The sequence below is a fragment of the Gobio gobio genome (genome assembly GCF_949357685.1).
Source record: "Gobio gobio genome assembly, chromosome: 6".
Lineage (NCBI taxonomy): Eukaryota > Metazoa > Chordata > Actinopteri > Cypriniformes > Gobionidae > Gobio > Gobio gobio.
The window spans coordinates 10,457,555-10,485,527 of record NC_137102.1 but is presented as its reverse complement, the minus strand read 5'-3'; the positions used below and the strand labels follow the sequence as shown (position 1 = coordinate 10,485,527).

Sequence of the window (27,973 nt, the reverse complement as noted above, 5' to 3'; positions counted from 1 at the left end):
TTGCTCTTTTTGAAACACAAAGACTTCGACGTTTTATAAATTATGTTTAATCATATATATATGTACATATAGACCCACAATTAAAAGTATGCCATTATTACTTTGATTGTATGTCTTTTGACACCCATAAATGTGCAGATTTTGTTTTTGGTTTTATTTGATTGAATAAACTAATAATGAACAGCCTGAGGTACAATCAACTAAAAGTTCACTCATAAAATCATTTAAAATGCTGCTGTTTTACCATTTTAATTTTAAAATGTACTTAATGAAATATAAAACTTGTTTGAGTGCATTTATGGTTTCATTATATCGGCAAAAGTGTTTTGTCTCAGTCTGTTTTTTTAAATGATCAAGCTAAAGCTATAACGCTATTAGAGGGTGATTAAAATCAAAACATGATTTAAAAAAAAGTTAGAATTTTCCATCACAAAACCTTAAAGAAAAAGAAAACAAACCAGTGTGTGCATTGTGCAAATGTGTGCAACTACATCACATTGAGAACAGGGAAGCACTGTGTTTAAAATTCTGTCTGCCTCTCAGTTTAGATCATAGAGAGGAGCTACAGGTGCATGTGGCTAAAATAGTCAGCACCGGTTAAATGAACAAAGGAAAAACGTCTTCACTTCTTGCGAAGGACCTTGTCACCCAGAGGCACGTCATCCATGAGTTTCTGCAGATGTGAGGTAAAGAAAGAGTTTGAGAACTGTACCAAAGAGAGCTCATGCTTATAGACTGAAGAAAGGACAGCGTCAGCCCACCTTAAGCAGTCTGGCAAAGTATGCTCTCTCGTCTTCTCCTTCCCCCTGTGTGACGTCAACATGGTATCTCCTGCAGGCCACGTTCAGCTCATCAAGTGCGTAAAGTAGGGCGGGGTCAATAGAATGTCCATTAATGAGGCTGACCAGGTACTCTCGATAATGTTTCCTGAAACACAACACTTTTATTTACCTCTAAAAATGAGGAAGAAGCATTTGTGTCATTTTGTCTTGTCAAGTACACTATTCCATCTTCACCATTTTTATTTTTAATTACAGCATCTGATGTCTTTGGCCATATTATTGCATCTTGCTGTCTCACAATGTCTCACCAATCCCAGTACTAAAGATATTAGCATATTGTGGTCAAAATTCAAACAATTACAAATTCAATTCACATTTGATATTTCTAATTTTGCATATTTGCACTTTCCAAGTATTTAAAGGGTTAGTTCACCCAAAAATGAAAATTCTGTCATTAATTACTTACCCTCATGTCGTTCGACACCCGTAAGACCTCCGTTCATCTTCGGAACACAAATGAAGATATTTTAGTTGAAATCTGATGGCTCTGAAAGGCCTCCATTGGCACAATGCACGGTTCACTCTCAAGACCCTTAAAAGGTACTAAAGACGTCGTTACAAAGTCCATCTCACTACAGTGGTTCTAAAATAACTTTATGAATCAGCGACAATAGTTTTTGTGTGCAAAAAAACCCTAAATAACGACTTCTATAGTGGAAGCGTTATGAATCTGAGTCGAATCAGCAGTTTGGATCGCCAAATTTCAGCAGTTTGGCGGTTTAACACGTGATCCGAATCATGATTCGACTCGCTGATTCATAACGCTTCGAAGCTTCATGATGCCGTGTTTTGAAATCGTCATCACTATGTAAGTCGTTATTTAGGGTTTTTTTGCGCACAAAAACTATTCTCGCCGATTCATAAAGTTATTTTAGAACCACTGTAGTGAGATGGACTTTGTAACGACGTCTTTAGTACCTTTTAAGGGTCTTGAGAGTGAACCGTGCATTGTGCCAATGGAGGCCTTTCAGAGCCATCAGATTTCAACTAAAATATCTTCATTTGTGTTCCGAAGATGAACGGAGGTCTTACGGGTGTCGAACGACATGAGGGTAAGTAATTAATGACAGAATTTTCATTTTGGGGTGAACTAACCCTTTAAAAATGTGTTGACACTTGTCTCTTAAAGAGTGCTGCAGGAATGAGTCCTAAAGCTGAGAAATGAGTTAGCATTTTTGCCCTTCTGGTTCAATTGTCACAAAGTCAATGTTTTTTTTTTTAAATGCCTAAAATAGATTCTGTGGTTAACATGCTCAATACATTTTCAAATTGTATTCAACAGTATAAAATACATTAGCAATACCCCACTGGTAATATATAGATTTTTTAAGCTTTTACGCATTTTGAAAAAGGTTAGTAACAAGTGGCTAAATGGGACTACAGATAATGCCAGAGACATGATCATCACGCGGAACAGAAAAACTCATCTATTCACTAGTCTGCTTTTACAGCCTTTGCTGCACTCGCAGTCTTGAAAACTATTCTAACTCAAACTTGTAGAGCTAAAATAAAGATCCAAAGAGTTAGTGTTGGTGTCATTATAGTCATGCAACTGTAGTGTTGTTTTTTTACTTCTGTGATTGTAATTATGTTTCAAAAAGTTGTTTTCATTTGTTAAGATCTTGATGAATTAAACGTGTAAAAGTCATAAATTCTTTTGTTCACAGATCTTTTCTTCTGCACTAATCCACATGGAAAAAAATACTTTTGGGTATATATACACACACACACACACACACACACACACACACCGAACAGTGGTGAACCGGCGACAGGGTCATGGGATGCAGCAAAGGCTCATTGATGCACGTGGGGAGCGAAGGCCGGTCCGTGTGGTCCGATCAAACAGACAAGCTACTGTAGCTCAAATTGCTCAAGAAGTTAATGCTGGTTCTGATAGAAAGGTGTCAGAACACACAGTGCATCACAGTTTGTTGCGTATGGGGCTGCATAGCTGCAGACCAGTCAGGGTGCCCATGCTGACCCCTGTCCACTGCCGAAAGTGCCAACAGTGGGCATGTGAGCATCAGAACTGGACAACTGAGCAATGAACTAAACGAGCCAGCCTTCGCTCCCCACATACATCACTGAGCCTTGGCCACCCATGACCCTGTCGCCAGTTCACCACTGTTCCTTCCTTGAACTACTTTTGATAGATACTGACCACTGCAGACCGGGAACAAGAGCTGCAGTTTTGGAGATGCTCTGACCCAGTCATCTAGCCATCACAATTTGGCCCTTGTCAAACTCACACAAATCCTTACGCTTGCCCATTTTTCCTGCTTCTAACACATCAACTTTGAGGACAAAATGTTCACTTGCTGCCTAATATATCCCATCCACTAACAGGAGCTGTGATGAAGAGATAATCAGTGTTATTCACTTCACCTGTCAGTGGTCATAATTTACTATTTATAATATAATATAAAATATACACACACACACACACACACACACACCGATCAGACATAACATTAATCAGACACCAGATATAATTTTTTACTAGTGGGACACTATAGTTCATTTATGTAAGCGAGGATAGCAAAATAAAGTAAACTGTGACATATTATACCCACAAATTCTTCATACAGTGGACTACTAGTAACACTGATAAAAATGTGGGACCAAAATTATTCAGACTATTTGACCTGACCATGTTTTGCTTAAAGGGTTAGTTCACCCAAAAAAAATTAGCCCATGATTTACTCACCCTCAAGTCATCCTAGGTGTATATGACATTCTTGTTTCAGACGAATAAAAGCTTAATGGCAGTGAATTGTTGGATCATTTTTGAAGTCCATAAAAGTGCATTTATCCATCATATCACTGCTCCACACAGCTCCGGGGGTGGGGGTGGGGGGGGGGGGGGGGGATAATAAAGGCCTTCTGAAGCAAGTGGCACGTTTGTGTAAGAAAAATATCCATATTTAAAACTTTATAGACTAAAATAACTAGCTTCCGGCGGTCAGAGGTACGCAAGTGAAAGAGTAACCCTTGACGCATGCGTATTGATGAACGCAGAAGCACAGAGGATAGAGTAAAACAAAACACAGAATTAGAAGTCTAAAATGAGAATTTTTAAAGAGAACTGGTGGAGCATTTCGATATAAGAGAAGAGGGGCTTGAGTTTGTTGCCCAGCCCTTTCCACGAGAGGCGTCAACGCTTGCGCTACTCCATCGTCGCGTCAGGGGATACCTTTTTGCCGCAAAGCCAACTTGCATATACCACTGACCGCCGAAAGCTAGTTAGTCTATTAAGTTTTAAATATGGATATTTTTCTTACACAAAAGTGCCACTCGCTTCAGAAGGCCTTTATTAACTCTCCGGAGCCGTGTGGAGCATTTATATGATGGATAGATGCACTTTTATGGACTTAAAAAATGACAACAGTTCACTGCCATTATAAAGCTTGGAAGAGCCAGGGCCTTTTTAATATAACTCCGATTTTATTTGTCTAAAAGAAGAATGTCAATTACACCTAGGATGGCTTAAGGGTGAGTAAATCATGGGCTAATTTTCATTTTTAGGTGAACGAACCCTTTTAAGTGTTTTTTTCTTTAATTGCTAATGAGACCTTTACACCACAGACTGAACAAAATTAAGCATTGCTTGGTAATTGGTATTATCTAATTGTGTACTTAAATTTAACAGCTGACAGCTGATTGGTTGATTGTAATCCATTACATACCTTTCTATCAAAGTTATCTGACATTATCAAGATGAATTTGTTCTGACAGAGTTTAACTGAGTTATTTTTTTTATTACCATTTTCTAAACTAGCGAAGAAACTGTGATAAAGTGTCAGAACAAATTTTGGTTTGACAGTATATGAATTATATATAATCCAAAGAAAGAAAAAAAGAGTACTCTTGAATGTGGACTGAAATTCAAATTGAACGGTGTTGATGGTACTGCAGAAAATGATGTCACCAATTATTAATTTTTTAATATTAATTATTAACAATTAAAAATGAGGTCTGAATTCTGATCACTGTAAAATGTTTACGAGTTAGATCAAGCAATTGGTCTGTAATTTTCAAGTACTCGGGTACTTATTCTAATCCCTACAAGCAAGACAACACAAATGACCAAAAGAAAAAAAAAAAAAACTGAGATGAGTTTGAGAGATTTGAGAGTACAGGGAGCAGTGAACATGGTAACAACGATGTTACTCACTCGCAGAGTCCTGCCTGTCCCGGCTGAGTCTGAGCCCCACACGGCGAATCAGTCGGACGAGGCCCTTCATCTTTCTGCTCGATCACACTGCATACACCTGATGCAAAAAAAAAAAACACACAAAAAAAAAAAACCCATCAAGGATGCATTTGGGGGGAAAGTCAGTTTTCGAGGGAGATATTTTCAGAAAAGAGAAGTGGAACAGAGTGTGAAATAAAGCTGTAAGGAGTAGGTGTATGTGTGTGTCTGACAACGATTTCATGGTACAAATATAGCCTTGGTCTGAGAAGTAATTGGATGGCTGTTTTAGTAGGAAAACAGTGCATTGCTTTATGATGTTCAGCTTTTAGGCTTTCATTACAGTAAAAGCTATTTTGTTCCACTGGGCAGTTGAGATAAAGAGTGAAATCAGAAGCAAACTAGACTAAGACAGAGATGGACAAATTAGATGAAGAGACAGACACAGACAAACTGATTACAGAATTTCTGGGGGAGACAAGACAGACTGAAATATGGCCACATAGTCAGAATAAACCAAATGAATAAAGCTTTGATACAAATAAATACATACCAGTCTGTACTCCTGTTGCAGTGTCAGTATTGTAGTTCACCGTCTTTTTCTGAGGAAACAAAATTACGTTCAAACAAATATTCGAAATAAAACGATAGAGATGAGAAGTGAGTTTTCACAACCAACCCTGGCACACAAGTGCTGTGCGTGTGGATGTGTAGGAGGAAATGTGCGTGCCTGTGTTAAGGCAAGAGTGTGTGTGTGTGTGTGTGTGTGTGTGTGTGTGTACCTGAAGTAAGGCCTGAAGCCTGGCAGGCTCCCAGTCTCGGAGGTAGAAGAGGCAGTCTCTGGGGTGATGGGCATGCAGACCTGTCACAGTACACTGGTTCACTGCACACTTCTGCCAGAGAAGGAGTGAGCAAGAGTGTGAGAAAAAAAAAGGATGAATAAAAAGGGAGAGAAGAAACCGTGTTCCGGAGAAGGCTGCTACTTTAAGCCCAACCGTAGCTGGCTTCAAAACTGAATATCAGTCACGTACAGCGTCGTATAACATGCACATAGAGCTACAAATAGACACAAATAATCCTAGGACAACAAGATGAGACAGGAACTCACTGTGTGGAAAGGGTTGTTACATCCACTGCAGAACTGATACCTGCACTGGGAACAACTGAAGTGCATACAGCCGCCCCTGGCCAGAGCATACTGGAACCTACAGTTAGGACAAGCTACAAGACAGACATAAGAACAGCAGATTAAACCATTGTATGACAGAAAGAATGGGCTGTGTGACAGTTTTTACACCCTGTACTGTGAATGTTTACATTTTTGCATTCCATAAAAACAGAATATACATAGTCAAACAGTACATGTTTGTCCATTGTCGTGATTATAAATCCAATTAACTACTGCAAATCCTTAATTTATGCAGAAATCCTGGTAAATCCAAGGGATCTGAAAAATGTACCTGTACTGTAACTGTTGACAGAGAAATACGCAGACATACATGGCAACATAAAACTGAAACAAAAGATCCATAAATCCTTTACATATACAGCATTTACATGTCTATTTATATTATATTATATTTAAGTGCGTGTGTGTAATGTATACAACGATCAGGCATAACATTATGACCTAATATTGTGTTGGTCCCCCTTTTGCTGCCAAAACAGCCCTCACCCTGATAAAAGAAAACGTGATTCATCAGACCAGGCCACCTTCTTCCATTGCTTCGTAGTCCAGTTCTGATGCTCACTTGCCCACTGTTTGCACTTCTGGCGGTGGACAGGGGTGAGCATGGGCACCCTGACTGGTCTGCGGCTATGCAGCCCCATACTCAACAAAACCCTTTCTAACAGAACCAGAATTAACTTCTTGAGCAATTTGAGCTACAGTAGCTCGTCTGTTTAATCAGACCACACAGGCCAGCCTTCGCTCCCCACATACATCAATGAGCCTTGGCCACCCATGACCCTGTCGCCGGTTCACCACTGTTCCTTCCTTGGACCACTTTTGACAGATACTGACCACTGAAGACCGGGAACACCCCACAAGAGCTGCAGTTTTGGAGATGCTCTAACCCAGTGGTCTAGCCATCACAATTTGGCCCTTGTCAAACTCAAATCCTTACGCTAGCCCATTTTTCCTGCTTCTAACACATCAACTTTGAGGACAAAATGTTCACTTGCTGCCTAATATATCCCACCCACTAACAGGTGCAGTGATGAAGAGATAATATGTGACCCTGGCCCACAAAACCAGTCATAAGTTGCACAGGTATATTTGGGGCAATAGCCAATAATACATTGTATGGGTCAGAATTATTGATTTTTCTTTTATACCAAAAATCATTAGGATATTAAGTAAAGATCATGTTCCACGAAGATATTTTGTAAATTTCCTAACATAAATATATAAATGATGTGTTATTATTAGTAATATGCATTGCTAAGGACTTCATTTTGACAACTTTAAAGCCGATTTTTTCTCAATATTTAGATTTTTTTGCACCCTCAGATTACAGATTTTCAAATAGTTGTATCGCGACCAAATATTGTCCAATCATAAACCATACATCAATGGAAAGCTGTATAATGGAATGGAATGATGTATAAATCTATTTTTTTTTTTTTAATTACTCTTATGACTGGTTTTGTGGTCTAGGGTCACATACATTATATATAAGTGTGAATAAAAATGCCTGTGAGTAAGAAATACCCAACATTAATATTTGATTAGGTTTTCCTTCACCAATGGACCAAACACAACAAAACAAACAGACTGCATTAGCAGGCAACATGTTTCCTAAGGTTAATTCTCAGTGGGGCAGGGGCAGTATTGTTAGTAGGTGTGGATTAGGCTTCAAGAGACGATCAAAAGGTGACTCACTGATCCCATTGTCACGCAGGTATCCGGCCAAACCCTGCCTCTGGTACTCGGGGTCATTCTCTCGCTTCCACAGCTGGAACTGCTCACATGAGAGCCCCACGTGCTGCGGCTCCCACTGCAGAGAGAGAGATAGAGAGTAAGACACAAACTACCATCATTCAGAAGGATTTGTTCATTTTTATTTTCAGGATTTGTTCATGAATATCAACTCAGGTGACAGGATCTACTTTGGGCATAAATATACACCAAATCCACCTTAATGTACATTAAAACAGTGTAATTAACAGCAGCATTGCACTAAATATTCCACCATAATAAAGAAGAACTAAAATCAGACCTGCAAACTCCTAAGAATAAAAAAGGTGACAGTGTCGCGGGGGTGGAGGGGTGGTTGCGTGATTTTAATATGCAAATGACACATTTCTGAGCGTGACTTAAAGAGAATGACACATTTAATATTCTAAAAATTATTTTATTTACAACACAGAAACGCCTGGAACTCAAGGAAGTGTTGTGACGCATGACACAAATAAAACCTCGGTTTAGAAATCACGGTTCGGTGCGAGTTCGGTACAGCAGTTTTATAAAATTGCTTTTTATTTATTTTTACATTTAACAGTGGTTTACTGAAGAAGAAAAAAAAGTGTCTGTCCTTGAATGAATTTAATTATATCTAAAAGTTTATTGAAGATATTTCTGTAAATTATATAGGGAGCCCTTACTTGCACATTAATATTAAAGGTTAACAACAGAGCACAAACTATTAGCCTAAATTCAGTTGCTATTTATTTTTAGGTATAATAATCAACACTCAAATAACACATTGTATGCAAACATGTAAACTTCACATACGGCAGTTTTTGCATTAACTTCTAAATCTAATTATAAAATAGTTTTTTATCCAATTCGTTGTTGAAATATAATAATTTATACACAGTGTCTGTCATTTTCATTACAGGTTTATTTAACATGCATGAAACAATCAAGACATCACTAACAGGTTAAGTAGAATATAATGAATATATAGGCTAATTTAGAGCATATATTTAGTGAAAGAGTTGATTTCTCTAGTGAATAAAATTCTGTGGACACTGAATGACTGCCAGAGGTAAATGTGATGCTAACGTTACATGACATTTTTTAGTTTACACGCAGTTATATTGAGGTCTTTCCGCCGTTGAAACACTGATTTAGCGATTACATCACATATATTACATGACAGTAAGTTGTAATGTATCCTCAGCATACCTTCAGATGGTCATTCATGTTTATTCTTTAGTAAGAGATGATCGATCGCCTTCACAGATGATCGCGTTCACGTGCATGCGCGTTGCACGGCCGCTTGAACTGTGATCAGTGATTAGTCACGCCACATAGAGCGGCAAAAAAAAAAAAAAAACTCTCCGGTTCTACGCGATTCACGTAAATGACCTAATTGACCAAGAAAACGACGATTGTCACCGAAAAGCGACAAGTGCAGGTGTGTAAAATGCTGCATAGGGAAACAAATCAGCGAATCTTTTTATGAGTTTGTTCTGTTCAACAAAACAATTCACCAGAATTAATTGTTGACTTTTTTTGTTATACATGCATACAGTATGAGAAAGTTTGTTTCGGATGAATGATTCACTAAACTGAAGCAGACTTTAAGTCATTACAGGAGAGAATTTGTTTTCGGATAAACAATTCACTACAGCGAATAGTTTTTCCTCTCATTGCACATAAATATGAGAGAGTTTGTTTCAGATTTGCTTGAAACCGTTATCTGTCATTGCAAACACAACACTATTTTAAAGCCGCTGACTACGGTCACGCTGCTGAAAAACATAGGTGAGTTGATCGTGTCGCTACTTTGAATTACTCCCCACTGACGTTCATCTCCTATATTCATGCGAGGTCACCGCAAATCAGTTTTTTTTGCTTTATGAAAACACTTACCGGTTTTTTGCATTGAGCACAGAAGCTTTTCCTGCACTGCATACAGGTGACCTTGAGTTGATCGCCGTCATAGATGAAGCCATATGAGCACTGTGGGAAACAAGATATGAATAAAAAAGAACAAAAACACCTCACATCATGCACTTCTTTTCAGATCACTGTAAAATACTCTTGAATGAGACAACAGCTGTTTGAGTATGAGAGTGCTATCTCTGAGACAGTTAGGAAGTGCAGTGTCACTCACATGGCTGCACCACAGGAACTTTGGGTCCTTGATAAGAGCCTGTTCTGTCAGCTTCTTGTGGAAGAGATCGTACACGTCTGGTTCAAGGCAATCCCTGAGCTGGGCAGTCACACACACACACGATCATTTCAGATACACAAGATCATTTCAGTGAGTAGCTTGAAGCCAAGTTATATGCTACTGTGTTCCAAATCAAGTCCCAGTACTGAACTGATCTTTATTTTTTGCTCTTTTGCAGTACCTGTATGTCCAGAGTGGAGAAGTAGCTGTTAAGGTGCTCCGGGTCATTGATGTCAGGCTCTGTGCAGACAGGACACACCATGTCTCTGATGTGCTTGTCCCTCACCGCTATGGTGAAATGCTGCTTGAAACATCCACAGCACACAGAGCACTGGCACGATGTCAGCGACTGCATCTGAGACAGAAAAATACACCAAAAATTAGACTCCTGTCCTGACTCAATGTAAGGTGCTTTCACACATAAATTTGCCAAAAATGCAACAGCATTTCCATTGAGAGCTAATTTGTGAAACGGACCCAGTAAAACTGGGGTGCATGCAATATAAACTGTCCGAAGATAGACATTTTCCAAATGTTTTCTTTTGCATTCTATTGAAGAAATAAAGTAATACAGATTTGGAACAACACAATGGCAAGTAAATGAGCACTTGATGATGTTTTTTGGGTAAACCCCCAAAAAATGAAAATTCTGTCATCATTTACTCACTCTCATGTCATTCCAACCCTGTATGACTTTCCTGTGGAACATAAGATCTTTTGAAGAATGTTGGTAACCAAACTGTTGTGTATCCCATTGACTTCAATAGTATGGACAAAAATTACAATGGAAGTCAATAGGAATCAAAACTGTTGGTTACCAATTTTAGAAGATCTTCTTTTATGTTCTTAAATGTAAATCCTGATAGAATTTACATTTTTGGGTGGACTATCCCTTTAACAGTACATACAGGATAAGGACACTCTGGTGTAAAAAATGCAAGATTCTGAGCCAATTATAAAGAAAGAGCTGATGCAAAGTACCTTGCTGTGGGGAAAAACCGATAGGCAGATGGGGCATTCCTTGTTCAGCACGCGGCGAATGAAGTCCCGGTCAGGTGATTCACGCACAGCCTGAACCACGTCCTCCAGTGTGTATGTAGCTGTAGGGTCCCGCAGCAAAGAAAGAACCAGCTCACAGCGCCCCCAGCTGGGAAGTTCAAACACCGCTAGCAGCCTACGGCAAACATGCTAAATATAGACAGAGGATAAGCAACTTTAGTAATGTTTAATAACATAGCATTACATTTACTACTGACCACCTTAAATATCTTCGGCAGCCAGCAGTGCAATTAATGAAAGATAAAAAAACATATATAACACAAAAGATGATGCAGACTAAGCTGCAAATACTATTTGGCACATGTAGTGGTAAGAAAGCAATGCAGTGTCTCAGAGAAGCTGCATTATGGTAAAAGGCCAGTCACTAGGGGTGTAACGATTCATCTACTACATCGATGTATCGATTTATTTTCCTACGATCTAACTACATCGATCTGTGCTCGGCAAGTTGGCCTTCCGGACGACATATATCGATCTAACATCGTTTTAAAAGGTAATCAATCGATTGTATCGATCATAGGAAATAACGCATTGGATTTAAGCACGTCAGACTTTAAATGGATGTTTTTTCTTAGCACTTTTAATAAAGGCGTTAAACGTTACTCGATTCAGTCTGCCTATCTGTGACATCATCGCAACGCACCAGCAGCAGCGCTAAGAAAACAAAACAGCATGGCGGATGGCAGAGGAGAAGCCAACCAGCGAGAAATTATCAAGTCACCAGGAGAAAGAGCTAAGTTAGTAACGTGTTACCTGTACTTTCAAGTTTCAACCCTTGCTAAATGTTACCGGTGCATTCCTGGGACCAGTGTGCCAGCAGAGCGAGTTTTTGTACTGCTGGCGACATAATGGACGCACAGAGAAGTGTTCTGCGGTCAGATCATGTTGATATTTTTGAAAAAGAAATATGTAGAGTCATTGAAGAGTAGTTGGTTACATTTTATCTTTTGTTAAATATTGTTTGTTTATTAAACTGAGAGTAGTAGCAGGTTCAGCCAGTTTATTCAAACTGAAGAAATGTTGGTTGCACTTTATTTTTGATATTAATATTGTATTTGTATTATTTTAATGTTGAAAAACAACAGCAAAAGTAACAGGTACACCTACTATTAATTAAACCTGAAGAGAAGTTAGTTGCACTTTATTTTTGATATTAATATTGTAATATTATTATGTTGGATAACAAAAGCAGAAGTAGCAGGTTAACCTACTGTTGAAATGTTGGTTGCACTTACTGTGCTTTTATTGAAAATGTATTGAATATTGAAAATGAGAGCAGAAAAGGTTAACTTCCTGTTAATTCAACCTAAACTGTTGGTTGCACTTTATTCAAATAAAATTTGAATGCATTTGCCATTAATTGTTGTTTACTTGTTTGTTTATATCCATAATTAATTAATACCTGATTCCCTTACAAGAAACAACAGGAATCTAGGAAACTTCACCTGCACTGACCAGTATCCAGATATTTATTTCAGTCACACAATTTTTGGCTAAAAAGTTACTGAATCGATTTCAGGTCACTGAATCGTTTCGGATCGTATCGTTCTAAATGAACCAAAATCGTCCTTGAATCGTATCGACAACCTCAAATCGTGATACGAATCGAATCGTTGTTAAAACGAATCGTTACACCCCTACCAGTCACCTGTTTATCCGGATGGTTGATGTCAATGGGGGGCTCTGGTTCGTCGCTCCACATGCGCTGATGGAATGGCTCTAGTAAAGGGCGCTGCAGCAGGACAAGAGCCCCCTTCACATCCCCTCCACTCTGCCTCAGGGCTTCTTCACAGCAGGTCACATCATTAAAGCCCAGAGACCCAAGCTCTTTTACCTAACAAACAACAACAGACCAAATGTCATATTTACTAAGAATACACTGATATGCAATTCTGGCCGATATGGATAAGCTGATAAATATTTTCATGTTGAGGCCAATAACCTGGACATTATTAGTATTAATTATATAAAAATGTAATTATATAAAAAACCTTATTATTATTATATACAATTTCTAAATTATTGTTAAATTAAAAATAAAAACACTAAAAACAAGGCATCACAACATTATAATGTACAATTTGGAAAATTAATATTCATTTTGAGATCTAATATAGATCATTTAAATTTATCAATGTTATTAAATTATTAGTGATTTCAAAAATGTACTTTGATTGAGAGTTAGATGATGGCAAAAGTAAGCTAAAAATGAAATGTGTGTGTGTATATGTATATATATATATATACACTTTTTTTTTTTACTGATATAATTCACATTTATTAAAAAAAGTAAATTTCACATGATTTTATAAAAGTGGCTGTTTATAATAAACTTTCATAAAATTTAGACCGCATCTTACTCTTACCTGACACTGATATTAAAATCTTTGCAGTTTCTTTGATTTGGCTCCATTTATTAATTTTGTAATACATTTTTTAATTTTTTCTCAAATGAAAACATATATTGAAATGAAAGCATGCTTTTTAATGCATAAGATTGGTGCACAAATGGTAGCTAAGGTAGGTCCAAAAATACATGAAGAGGGTGCAAGGGCCCTTTCATCGCTGCTTGCAGCTTTAATTCTTATTCTTCTCCGAAATGGACGCATTTTTGAGGGCCTAAACGTATATATATATATATATATATATATTATATATATTATATATGTGTATATATGTGTGTGTGTGTGTGTGTGTGTGTGTGTGTGTGTGTGTGTATATTAGCATTTTAAAGTTACGCCACTGTCTATTCTGAAAGGTAATAAATAAAATCCTCAAAATTACAAGTCATATATGGTCAATCAGGTCTCTTTACTGTGACTGGATGCCCAAGGGTGGATTGTCAAAAACTCACTTTAACTCTGCGGTCTCTGAGAGCCTGTCTGACGGCTTTCTCATTATCGCCCCCTGCTGCCAGCCAGGCCTGTTTGGCTTCAGCTCTAGACAAGGGGACAGCATTGCTCTTTTGTCCATCCTGGCCATCGTTCACTCCTGAAGAGTTGGATTGTGTGTTGGATTCTTGCTGACATGACACAGCCATCACACAGATCTCATCGAGCACATGCGGTAGCTCGGCCTTCAGCCAGTCATACGGCGTTACGTTACTGTTTCCTGACACACACCTGCTGGTATACACCTCCTCTGGGCTCACTCCTTTTTTCTCTCCCTCCTGAAAAAACCCCCAGAAACAATAAGGATGCTTGTAAGGTTATGAGGATGATGCCCAAGCTACAACAACAGTAAAAAATATCAGACTTACACGAATGAGCTGAATAAGTTTAAGCCCTTCCTCCCTCATCAGTCTTTGCCTTTTCAAATCAGGGTCCTCAGTGGTCGTGACTTTAGATGCGACTGAAAGCGGCGGTATGTCCTTGACCGGTGAGAGTGGGAGGGGCTTAGAGGGTGATAGGGCAGGTTCTGATTTTGAAAGGCAACACATTTCGCATATAATTGATGGTGTGTGGTTCACGTACGTACAAAACTGGCAAACCCACTAAATGAGAGAAGGGGAAAAAAAGCAGTCAAAATAGGAAACTGTATTCGGGATAAAACTCAGCATGATGCTTAATTTATTTGCAATGACAAATCAGAATATACTAGTCAGTTAATGAATGTTAAATATATGCATTGATTAAAGGGATAGTTCACCCAAAAATGAAAATGCTGTCATCATTTACCTGCCCTCAAGTTGTTCCAAACATGTATGAATTTCTTTCTTCTGCTGAACACAATTTTTTTTTAAGAATATGGCTAACCAAACAATTGATGGGCCCATTTGACTATTGATGTAATTCATACTGGTTTGGAACAAGTTGAGGGTTAGTAAATGTTGACAGAATTAAATTTTTGGGTGAACTATCCTTTTAAAGGGACATTTGCAACATTTGCTACATTGATCACGTCATTTAGCACAGAAATGAAAGGGGTAGGTCACCCAAAAATGAAAATAAGCCCATGATTTACTCACCCTTAAGTCATCCTAGGTGTATATGACATTCTTCTTTCAGACGAATACATTTGGAGTTATAGTAAAAAATGTCCTGGCTCTTCCAAGCTTTATAATGGCAGTGAATGGCTGTTTCTGTTTTGAAGTCCATAAAAGTGCATCTATTCATCATATAACTGCTCCACATGGCTCCGGGGTGTTAAAGGAACACTCCACTTTTTTTGAAAATAGGCTCATTTTACAAGTCCAATAGAGTTAAATAGTTGAGTTTTACCGTTTTTGAATCCATTCAGCCGATCTTTGTATCTGGCGGTAGCACTTTTAGCATAGCTTAGCATACATCATTGATTCTGATCAGTCCATTAGCATCTCATTCAAAAAATGCCCAAAGACACTTTCAATATTTTTCCTATTTAAAACTTGACTCTTCTACAGTTACATCGTGTGCTAAGACCAACTGAAAATGAAAAGTTGCGATTTTCTACACCTATATGGCTAGGAACTACTTTCTCATTCCTGCGTATAGTCGCGGATCTTCGCGGCCGTACAAAGGCTGCAGCAGCGCAATGATATTACGCAGCGCCTGAAAGTAGCCCCCAGCTAGGTAACTTTCAACGTGACCGGCACTAAGTTCGTGTAGTTGCAGAGAAAGTTTCAGGCTTGCGGCCGACAAATTGTGTTGTGGATTTACCTGTGTGATTAGCCATGGTTCTGTGTGTTGTAAAGGGCTGTGATAGTAAGTCGAAGGTGTTTACTACTACCAAATTTCACAGAATACCAACGAATCATTGCGCCGCTGCAGCCATGGTACGGCCGCGAAGATCTGCGACTATTACGCAGGAATGAGAAAGTAGTTCTTAGCCATATAGGTGTAGAAAATCACAACTTTTCATTTTCAGTTGGTCTTAGCACATGATGTAACTGTAGAAGAGTCAAGTTTTAAATAGGAAAAAATATTGAAAGTGTCTTTGGTCATTTTTTGAATGAGATAATAATGGACTGATCAGAATCAATGATGTATGCTAAGCTATGCTAAAAGTGCTACCGCCAGATACAAAGATCGGCTGAATGGATTCAAAAACGGTAAAACTCAACTATTTAACTCTATGGAACTTGTAAAATGAGCCTATTTTCAAAAAAAGTGGAGTGTTCCTTTAATAAAGGCCTTCTGAAGCAAAGTGAGGTGTTTGTGTAAGAAAAATATCCATATTTAAAACTTTTCAAACTGTAATCTCTAACTTTCGCTAACTGTCATACGCGCATTCACGAGAGACTGGCGTTCCAGCGTATGACGCAAATTCCGGTGATGAACACGGAAGCACAGAGGATAGAGCCAATCTCTGAACAAAACAAAACTTGGTCTCACCGGAGCGTCCTACGTCATCTCGTGAACACGCGTACAACAGTTAGCGGAAGTTAGAGATTACAGTTTGCAAAGTTTTAAATATTTGTTAACTTTTTCTTACACAAACGCATCGCTATGCTTCAGAAGGCCTTTATTTACCCCCCGGAGCCATGTGGGGCACTTTTATGATGGATAGATGCACTTTTATGGACTTCAAAACATAAACAGCCGTTCACTGCCATTATAAAGCTTGGTAGAGCTAGGATTTTTTTTTTATATAACTCCGATTGTATTCGTCTGAAAGAAGAATGTCATATACACAGGATGATTTGAGGGTGAGTAAATCATGGGCTAATTTTCATTTTTGGGTGAACTATCCCTTTAAGATAACATTGTACTGAAACAAAACCAGAAAATTGCATCTGGAATGTACTGGATAGTGGCACCTGGCTGTCCATTAATCCTGTGGCAGAGGGGGTCGGACGTGAGGGTGCGACAGGAGGTCGGGTCGCCAGACGGGGGCGATCACACACCTCGCATAGAATGCTGCTGCCTGCATTCACCACTGTGCAGCTTTTGCACTGCCACTCTAATTGACAAAAGTGATGCACAAACACCAGAATTAACACAATGATATAGATGTTTATTTGTTAGTTTGTATGACCAACTTGTTATTTCAAAAGATCAAGCAGGACTGATGGTCTGTTTAGTTTTGAAAAAGTGACAATAAAAAAATCTGGAATGTACAGACTAACCAGATATTGTAGAAGGCTGTGATGGCTCCTCCTGTAGCGATGGAGCAGAAGAGGACAGACGGGGTCGATCACAGGTTTCACACAAAACCTGCTGCATCGTATTTACTGTAGTGCAGTATTTACACTGCCATGTTGACAGTGATGAGCTAAGGAAAGATAAAGACATATTGATTTTTGTTAACAAAATCCTACACAAATATGTTCTCTCAACATTTTAGATTGCTCAGTGCTAACCTGTGCCTTTTTGTAGCTTTTGAGGAATTCACAGGGATCCTGGTGTGTGTGGACCGTCCTGAATGGGAGTGATACAGCCGGTCACATTCTGCGCACAGCCTCTGAGTGCAGGTGGGGCAGTGAGCAGACACTGGAAAGATGCCACATATTGTACAGTTTTCTGCAAAGCAATTGAAAATCAATTAAATGAAACGGAAACGATAAACGTGGACACTCACAACGAAAGATATTCATTAAAAGACAGCCAGGGTTGGTAAACGTGATGTATTTACCTGTTTGTGTAGAGGGCACTAGAGAAGAGAGAGCACGAGCTGGACTGAATGGAGACTGAGAAGGAGACACAGATGAGGGAGTTTGTTTTTCCCACGGTCTCTCACCAGGAGAGAAGGCAACTGCATCTGTGCTGGTTCCCTCATCATCCTGTACAGACATTATATGGACACTGCATTTAAGTGACATGCAAAAAAGCTCAGAAATCTAAAAGAAACATTTTCCTCTATATGTGTGGTAAGATGTTTTTGAAAGAAGCCTCTTAAGCTCACCAAGGCTGCATTTACCTGATAAAATACAGTAAAACTATTTAAAATAACTTTTATTTTATTTTAATGAATTTCAAAATGTAATTTATTCCCACAACGATCCTTTAGAAATCATTCCAATATGCTGATTTGGTGCTCAAGAAACATTTCTTATTATTATCATCAAAGTTTAAAACAGTTGTGCTGCTTAATATTTCTGGTGATACAGCGACCATTTTTTTAAGGATTCTTTTATGAACAGAAAGTTCAAAAGAGCAACATTTATTTGAAATATTTTTTTGTAACATTCTAAACATTCTTTCAGTCTTTACTGTCACTTTTAATCAAATTAAAAGTATTAATTTCTTACAGAAAAAGACTGTACCTGCACAGTGAGGGAGGGAATAAGTCTTTCAAAAAACTCTGGATGAGGATGGGTACCCTACAGAAAAGGAAAAACTCTATATGTGAGCTTAACGTTCATTTGTGATGAACCCATTGTATGCTTATACTTTACAGCCTCGGACCTTGATTAGCAAGTCCAGCTCCATACGGAGGCACATGACCTCAAGAGTCACTGACGCCACCTTCCCGACATCTGGCTGGACCACATCATCAGGAAAGCTCAAGCCATCATGCTGCTGATTGGTGTAGCCATACAGGTTAAGTACTGCTCTGCCACCCTAAAAGAGGAAGATAAAGAATAGTAACGGCAGATATTTTGTATGGTTCACACCAAAAGCCTTATATCCTCATTCACCACACACCTGAATCGAGTCCACGGTCGTCCTGAAGACAGGGTTGTTGTACTTGACTGTACGCCAGTACTTCGGCCTGTTGGGGTTCGTTAGATTGGAGCCATACTTCTCCAAGATGTTAAGAGCGGTGGAAAGTTTCTGCAGGAGGCTGAGGGACTAAACGGATCAGGAGATATTAACGTACAACAGAATAGTATGAACAAGAATACATTACAACCTAGAAACAACAACAGTGGCTAAAAATAAACTAGGAAGAAATGTTATGTGCATACAAATGAGTGGAAACAGTACAAATTCTTATGAAATACACGAGGAAACGGTGACAGATTACCCAGCGCTATACATTATTATGCGCTTTATGTCAGTCATTCACACAGCCAATATAACTCCATACATGAAATCCCCCCCCCACACACACACACTCCATTAAGCACTGCTTGGTTTGTTGTTAGGATGACAAAAAGTTTAATAATATATACGTTTAGGCAGGTATGCCTAAGCTGTCTAACAGAGCTTGTCAATGTCAAAATAAAGTATAATTAGTTTTTTTACGTGTATGCAAGCCAGGGGCGATTCTAGGATTTTCATTTTAGGGGGGCTCAGCCCCCAGTGAGTGTATGAAAAAAAAAAAAAAGGTAAGACTTTAGTTTAGGGTCCAATTCTCACTATTCACTTGTAGCTTATTAGTATGCATATTAGGGTATTGGCTGTTTATTATTTCGTTTCGGGGGCATGGCCCCTCGAGAAAATTTCTATGATCTACCTATGTGCATTTCAAAATGTTCTGAACACCAAAAAATAGCTTGAAAACCATGTCAGTGGGCAGGTGTGACTGATAAAGTTTTTCCATTTTTGTCAGTGAAGAAAGTAAACATATGTTTACTTTCTTCAATGTTTTATGAATCATTTTTGAAGGCTAACAGGAAAGCTAGGTAACTATATTTATTAAATTAATTCACAACATGCACACATTCATTACTAATCTTATGCCCAATACAAGATAAAAGCTGAACTTTTTATTTACTGAGAGCTACAAATGGAATTATTCATTTACAATATGCACACATTCATTACTATTAATCTTATGCCTAATCTGAAGAAAACGGCTTTGTTAATATTTCTTGTTTGTTAATTGTATTATAAATTACATTACATAGGCCTATTTCAAATCAAAATGGCAAAATTAGACAAAAGTGTATTAATTTGGCAGAATATTTTTGTCTTTTGTTTAACATTTCTGACTTAAAGAAGCAGCTGGCAAATATGAAACGTTTAGTTTAGCTACATACTAAAATGTGTGCTCAGCCTCAGCAGCTTCTGTGTGAACATAAAGGCCGCCTACTCTGATTGGTTTTCTCAAATATTTTGACATTGACGAGCGGTGACAGACCAGTGAGGCTCAGATCAACGCACACAGCTCTGCTTCTGACGTCTCACAGTGGACTGAAGAACACGCTGATTAACGCAGATTAAAAAAATGGGCCGAAGCCGAAGCCTCCCGCCAGTTTCATATGTTTGAAAGGTTAATTTTTTAGGGGGGCTGGACAGAATTTTAGGGGATGAAGCCACCCTAAAAAGGGCCTAGTGACGCCCATGATGCAAGCGTATGCGCACAGTAGGGGTGGGAATCACAGGTTAACACACGATACGATAATGTCACAATATTTTGCCCACGATAACGATATATCACAACACCAGCGATTCTGTGACAGACAATATATTGCAAGAAAATCATCCACGATATATCACAATGTCATTCTGTAAATGAAAAAAAAAGCGTCAAAATATCATGCATTTCATTTATTAACAGTTCATCTATTTTATAAAATAGCAACAATATACAATAAGTGCATTTAAAGCTATCAAACAAGCCATAAGATATTATCAAATGTATATTACTTATAGTAGTAATTTAATACTAGTAGGGCTGTGCGGGTAAACAACCGCGTGGCTGAGTAGCACCGGTGGTGGTTGGCCAAAACACTTTCTTGTATGTGAATGCTGTTTTACGTGAATATTATGACACGAATGAAGCACAAGACTTTATTTTCAAAATAAATAATAGGTTCGCAATAAATGTAACATCGCAGCCATGGAAACATATGGATTCATGCTGAACGAGAAAGCTTTGTTTGTGAGGTAAGCCAAATTTAAGCTTTGCCTGCATTTTGCGAACTGTTCACCCGATTTTCCACGAATTTAACAATAGTCTAACTCCATTTTATTCTACTGGAGATGGAATCGCTCATTTATTTTCCCAAATCTTCATTTACGTCTCTCATATTGGATTATAAACGTTTCTTCCTTTTGTTTGCTTTTAATTAGGAGTATATTCCCATAATTTACTGTGGTAAAGTAGAAAACGGTTTAGGACCGATACATTTTACTTCAAATTCAATTTAAAGCACAGTTTGTGCTTGTTAAGGTGCGTCAAGTTTATGTGTATTGCACATTTAATACACGCCGGAGATTTTTAGTTTCGCTAGCGCATAATCAAACAAAGCCTAAAGTTCTTGACCCTGCGGAAGATAAATTTGTTCTTCACACCTTTTACTACAAGTATCAGCTTTGGAACATCAGGAGAAAACATGAAGATATTAGACAAGCGATGCTCTCTTTCTTGCTCGTGTCAGTGCCAACCTCTGTGGGAAAATATAAAACCAATATATTTTTAACTAAAATGTTACTTTCTTATATTATTTATATTACCATTATTTACTTATATTTATTTAAATGTTTTACAGGCTGTAGTGTGTTGTTTCACTGACGGAAGTACTAAAATAAACACGCATGCTTAAATGGATGTTTGACATGAAATTGCTCTGTACTGTAGGCTACATTTACATTTAGTCATTTAGCAGACGCTTTTATCCAAAGCGACTTACAAATGAGAGCAACTGAAGCAACTAAAACAGTCAAGGGCAACAATATGCAAGTGCTGTAACAAGCCTCAGTTAATCAAAAAAATTTTTTTTGAATAAATAAACAAACAGAAAATGAATAGAATGATAAGTGCTATTCTTGATTGGTCAGGTGCTGCTGGAAAAGATGCGTCTTTAGATGTTTTTTGAAAAAGGCTACAGTCTCGGCTGCTCGAATTGAGATAGGCAGGTCATTCCACCAGGTGGGAACGGTCCAGGAAAAGGTCCTTGAGAGTGATTTCATGCCTCTTTGAGATGGCACCACAAGGCGTCGTTCACTTGCAGAACGTAAGCTTCTGGAGGGTGTGTAAGTCTGAACAAGCGAGTTTAGGTATATTGGTGCAGAGCCAGTGGTTGCTTTGAAGGCGAGCATCAGTGCCTTGAATTTGATTTGAGCGGCTATTGGCAGCCAGTGCAGACTGATGAAGAGAGGCGTGACGTGCGCTATCTTCGGCTCGTTAAAGGGTAACTAAACCCCTGCTCAGAGCTTAACTCCACCCACTGGCAATTTTTAAAAAATGCTGGAAAAGTGGGCAGAGCGCAGCGGAGACAGAGGGGAAGAACCGAGGGCGGGACTGAGCGGAGGAAGTGCACCTGAGACCCGCAGTGACGAGTTGATTGACAGCTGTCTGACTCGCGAGTCGCAAAGATGGAGAATGACTGGAGTGACGCCAGCTTTGCAACAGAGCGGTCATTCTCCCCCACCTTCACCTGAAGTGGAAGAGGATGAAAGGTCTGTAGACACAAACCCGGAGCCTTATCAATGCGTGCCGCTGGCTCAAACTGCGTTAACTCCCGATGCAGACGATGCTAGTGAAGCAGCAGCGCAAGAGAACTGACCTAATCTATGAACAGTCAAATCCTTACACTGAATGCCACTAAAAAAAGATCAGATATCTGATATACATACGATGTATTTTCATTCAAATTAACTGAATCAATAAGTTCAGACCTAAAAGCCTATTATAAACGGATTTCCTCAAATAATTTGTGACTATATACGCCAGCACGTTACGGTATTGTTGTTCGTTACCGAGGCAACCACTTACGTGTCAGGGTTTGAAAGTGCGTCTCATGTATGACAATTATCTGTACACATGACGGGCGGCAATAATATCGCAAGAAAAGCCAGACGTGTACTGACAACTGCATTATTTAACTGCATTTTCTTCATTACAGTGTTAAAGCAAGTGTCAAGTGAGTTTCATTCATAATGTTTCTACTTCATGTAACATGAGAGTTCATACTGGAGTGAAGCCGTTCTCATCATGTGATTGGGGAAAACATTTCTGAGGGCGTGGTGAGCTCGTGCCAGGGGCGCGGATAGCGAGCCGTTGGAAGTACCATCCTACGTCACGATGTACCACAACGTCAAATAGGAAAATTCAACTGCAGTAGCCACCGTTCAACCTTAAGAGGGCAGCACTTTGGCGGTTTTGCACCATATTTTATAGAATTAAAACACTTTATACTCAAATGTCAAAACATTTACTCGAATCAATGGACAGCATTAATAAAGCCCCAGTATTACAGATCATTAACTAAAAAAAGTTGGTTTAGGGTTTAGTTACCCTTTAAAGACCACCCTCGCCACTGCATTCTGGATCATTTGGATCAGGCTAGCCTACTGTACTTGTAGTAGAGCTGCAACTAACGATTACTTTTTCTGTCGACTAATCTAACGATTATTTTTCCGATTAGTCGACTAATCTAACGATTATTTTTCTGGATTAATCTTATTATTCTTTTTTACTGATTATTGTATTTCAAAGAGGGTAGTGAATTTGTATATTATTTTAACATGAAATCAATTAATGATGACAATATTAATTGTATTTCAGGAAGGGTAGTGTACATAGTATGCCATTTTATAATGAAATATGTGAACACAAGAAGCTTTTTAAACATAATATATAATGATACTATTCATCATAAAATGTATACAGAGTAGGCCTAATTAGGAAAAGTTGTTTACTATAGTAGTTGAGTATGATTTACTTATTGATTTGTGTCAATAGTAAACGAAAATGCACTTGTATTTATCTGCAAAAGGTTCACATACAGGCGCTTTCAGCATAGTTTTAATGTATAACTAGTCGTCAATTTTGAAGATACATGTGCATAAACGACGACTAAAGCTGCCAGAAGTTTTTAACTGCATTTTCTTCATTACAGTGTTAAAGCAAGTGTCAAGTGAGTTTCATTCATAATGTTTCTACTTCATGTAACATGAGAGTTCATACTGGAGTGAAGCTGTTCTCATCATGTGATTGGGGAAAACATTTCTGAGGGCGTGGTGAGCTCGTGCCAGGGGCGCGGATAGCGAGCCGTTGGAAGTACCATCCTACGTCACGATGTACCACAACGTCAAATAGGAAAATTCAACTGCAGTAGCCACCGTTCAACCTTAAGAGGGCAGCACTTTGGCGGTTTTACACCATATTTTATAGAATTAAAACACTTTATACTCAAATGTCAAAACATTTACTCAAATCAATGGACAGCATTAATAAAGCCCCAGTATTACAGATCATTAACTAAAAAAAGTTGGTTTAGGGTTTAGTTACCCTTTAAAGACCACCCTCGCCACTGCATTCTGGATCATTTGGATCAGGCTAGCCTACTGTACTTGTAGTAGAGCTGCAACTAACGATTACTTTTTCTGTCGTCTAATCTAACGATTATTTTTCCGATTAGTCGACTAATCTAACGATTATTTTTCCGGATTAATCTTATTATTCTTTTTTACTGACTATTGTATTTCAAAGAGGGTAGTGAATTTGTATATTATTTTAACATGAAATCAATTAATGATGACAATATTAATTGTATTTCAGGAAGGGTAGTGTACATAGTATGCCATTTTATAATGAAATACATGAACACAAGAAGCTTTTTAAACATAATATATAATGATACTATTCATCATAAAATGTATACAGAGTAGGCCTAATTAGGAAAAGTTGTTTACTATAGTAGTTGAGTATGATTTACTTATTGATTTGTGTCAATAGTAAACGAAAATGCACTTGTATTTATCTGCAAAAGGTTCACATACAGGCGCTTTCAGCATAGTTTTAATGTATAACTAGTCGTCAATTTTGAAGATACATGTGCATAAACGACGACTAAAGCTGCCAGAAGTTTTTGCCCAAACTTCAAAGACACATTTAAATGATTAAAGCTAGAGGCATATCTTAACTTTAATGTTACTTTAATCGTGCAAACTACCTATATACAGCATGTTATTATGCATATGTGTTTGGGACAGAGGGGAACCGGGTCGCATTAACAGGAGATATATGCAGCCCATAATAAATAAAAGCACGAGATGTACTGGGGTCGGAGAAGAACCCCGGAAAATGTGACCGTCTGTTGCAATACACGCGCCACGGTTCAGCAGGGTTGCCAGGTTTTCATAACAAAACCCACCCATTCGTTACTCAAAACTAGCCCAAAACAAGCCCAATCGCGTTTCGGGGAGGTTCTCTGGCAAACATCGCGTTCGGGGGGTTAAATATGTGTGTTTTTTTGCTTCAACCCTGTTTTGTAGTTTTGTAGAAAACCTTTCTTTAAAGTGAATTTAGTTTGGTATAAATTGTATTTTAATTTTAATCAATGTTGGAGCGCGTCAATGAACTGGAGCCCATCTCATAAATGAACCGACACTCAGTGTATAGGCTACTTGCCTCACAGATATGAGAAAAATATTGCCAATAGAAAGCTTGAATTGTCTTTTAATCGAAACCATTAAAAACGAAAAGAAATATGCCACTCTCTGATTATGTAATCTGTATGAAACATGTATTTATCTCTTGGCGCGTTCACTATCGCGGAGATGCAGAGTCAGCATCTTCAGCTTCATTGCAGCTAACTCTGATACAGAAAACACTAGTTTACCTATTAATAAACAATTAAAAAGTCTCCTTGCTATTTTTGACACATTTATAATCATTACTTTTGCCGGTGCTTTGTAGCAAGATTTATTTGTGCGCTTGAGTGCGGAATAGGCTAATATATTCTACTTAAACGCTCATTATGCTATGGTTTAGTATTCTCTCCGGTATATATATTTAGTAATTAAATTATTTTTAATTTTAAAAAGTGCTTAGTCGACTAATGGCTTAAAAGAACAACTATCAGTCTAGTAGAAAAAAAACTTAAGTTGGGGGCAGCCTTACTTATTTCACATATTTTCGAACCAGCATGTCACAAAGGGCATTCTGGGTGATAGCAGAATGAGCTCGCTCGCCTAATAGGTCAGCATTATTAAATTGCAGACAAAGACTTTGGATAGCTAGGTTGGCTTGTATGTTTGGTGCAGTAGGGGGTCCAACCTCATATTCTTTCATAGGGCCCAAAATTGCTAGTGGCGCCCCTGTCTGTATGTATAAAGGATATCGATACTTGGTGCCATAGTATTGATAACGTCTTGCGACCGGAAATATTGCGATAAATCGACTTATCGATTTTTTTGTCCCATCCCTAGCGCACAGTCGAACGCACAGCCTTGCAAAGTATACTTCTTTTGACTCGTACATGTACACAGGCGTTCAACGCATGCGCAGTTTTGAGCAATCTCTCGCCACGAGTTACAACCCATGTAAATACTGCAAAAAAATGTAAATGCATGTGCGACTGGGTTACAAAAATCCGGCAGTGTGTGTACAGTACGCGCATACTCTTCTGATGAGGAAATTCGTATCACGCACTGTACGTACACTGTACACTGTACCCTCGCGTACGCTTAAAAAGTGTACTTTGGCCTTAACAGTGTTTGAAAACCAAGGTTAAATCACTGCATACTACGGAAAAACGAATGTTGTATTCGGAATGTTGTTGGAGGACAAAAAAGCTTTATTTTTTATTAATGTAATGTTAATTTCTGGGTAAATTCTTTATCCATTAATCTAAGTGTTTGAAGACAAAACCTTACTTAAAAGTGATTTTCTTTGTAGATACTTTCAATCATTAATTTGTATGGAGAGTAAACAGGCCTACAACTTTGTTGGGATGATAAAAGTTCATACTCTTTCACTGGAAGATGAGTGGAAAGAACCCACTTTCCACAATTTCTTTTTTAAACTTTCAAATGAAATTTTTCATTTTTCACAAAGAAATATTTCACTCATATACAATAAAAAAGGGAAAAAAATCTTCTGCTTTAACAGTGAAAGCCATGATTAGAGCCATGTTTACGGTCACTATGGGCAAGTAGTCCATTCAAAAAGTCAACACACCTTGGAATGCTGAGGAAAATGATTCATTACACCAGCTCTCACCTCATTCCTGTTATTTCCACTACCATTCTCAGTCAGCATGCTTTCAGCAGCTATGTAGCGATATTTGCTGGAAGGCGGGAGAGGGATGTTGGCCATGGACGCCACCCCTGTCCTCATCTCCTGGGCAGAACCTGGAGAAGATAAGCTTCCTTCCGCATTCACCCTCACCTCCTCCAGCTGATCACTGAGAGAGGCCATAGCTGAAAGTGAAAGTCAACAAAGCTTTAAAAAACACAAGGCCTGAATTACTCATCGTTTCTCACGCCAAAGTATTAGGAAACAAAGTGACTGCATTGTAGTTAGGCATATAGTTAAACTTTAGTGACATTAGACAAGATGGCTTACTGATTTATTATGTCTGAAGCATAAACAATATCCAACAACAACACTGTTGATTCACTTGTCAAACATACCGAGTCATTTTCTCATTTATTTGCAGTCACTGCTAATATTTAATAGATATACATGACTGTCACATTATTTAAATAACCTGTATGGATGTTTTTACACCTCATTTATGTTAGCTAATCCGCTAGCCGTCTGGTGAATGGAAAGTGAAACCATAACAACTCACACGAAGCTAGTTAGCTACCCCATTCTTCAAAATTAAATATCAATTTCTGGATAAACTGATGTTTTACGGTCTCAGTTGTTATTTGTACAACCTGTACAGACAGACGTGTTTATATACTCAAATAAAACACATACCTTTGGTTTAACGCGTTTGCTACTATTGAATAGTCGTGAGCTAACGTTAGCAGGCTAATGCTTAGGAAATATCGTCAAAAACTCGTCAACGACATTACAGAGAAACGTCTAGATGTGCCTCTGTTAATACTGTGCAGTCAAGTCAACTATCTGAAGTATTTTATGAGCTGTCGATAAATATTAACATACTCACCGCGTATTGCCAGTGCAGCAGCGCTCTCATTCACTCATACGTAAATTGAAACACACACACACACCCACCCTGTCACCCGCACAGAGGCGCT

At 38.4% G+C, this 27,973-nt stretch overlaps 1 protein-coding gene across 4 annotated transcripts; it reads right to left on the bottom strand.

Moving 5' to 3' along the window:
- Positions 1 to 26: 26 nt before the first annotated feature.
- Positions 27 to 27,973, bottom strand: rnf31 (ring finger protein 31). Of its 4 annotated transcripts, none has more exons than XM_079819220.1 (23): positions 27,883 to 27,973; positions 26,982 to 27,181; positions 18,788 to 18,934; positions 18,548 to 18,703; positions 18,406 to 18,462; positions 17,775 to 17,922; positions 17,503 to 17,662; positions 17,269 to 17,414; positions 16,960 to 17,102; positions 14,482 to 14,715; positions 14,077 to 14,391; positions 12,871 to 13,056; positions 11,145 to 11,351; positions 10,345 to 10,518; positions 10,104 to 10,202; positions 9,860 to 9,949; positions 7,922 to 8,036; positions 6,146 to 6,258; positions 5,820 to 5,930; positions 5,591 to 5,639; positions 5,020 to 5,116; positions 762 to 927; positions 27 to 673 (listed from the first exon to the last, which is right to left on the bottom strand). In XM_079819220.1, exons 2-23 carry the CDS (start codon positions 27,177 to 27,179, stop codon positions 623 to 625), a joined length of 3,162 nt encoding a protein of 1,053 aa, XP_079675346.1. In that variant the 5' UTR covers positions 27,180 to 27,181; positions 27,883 to 27,973; the 3' UTR covers positions 27 to 622. The 4 variants fall into 4 exon arrangements, with proteins under 4 accessions (XP_079675346.1, XP_079675349.1, XP_079675347.1 ...); XM_079819223.1 differs by having other exon boundaries at positions 17,503 to 17,632; positions 27,883 to 27,956; XM_079819221.1 differs by having other exon boundaries at positions 26,982 to 27,203; positions 27,883 to 27,937.

Bases quoted from the DNA above. Each gene is read 5' to 3' on its own strand.
- rnf31 (XM_079819220.1), bottom strand. From the start codon at position 27,179: ATGGCCTCTCTCAGTGATCAGCTGGAGGAGGTGAGGGTGAATGCGGAA. The intron at 17,103-17,268 runs GTTAGTCTGTAC...TTTGTCAATTAG, and splicing joins ACAGCCTTCTACAATATCTG to AGTGGCAGTGCAAAAGCTGC. The intron at 674-761 runs GTGGGCTGACGC...TCACATCTGCAG, and splicing joins ACTTTGCCAGACTGCTTAAG to AAACTCATGGATGACGTGCC.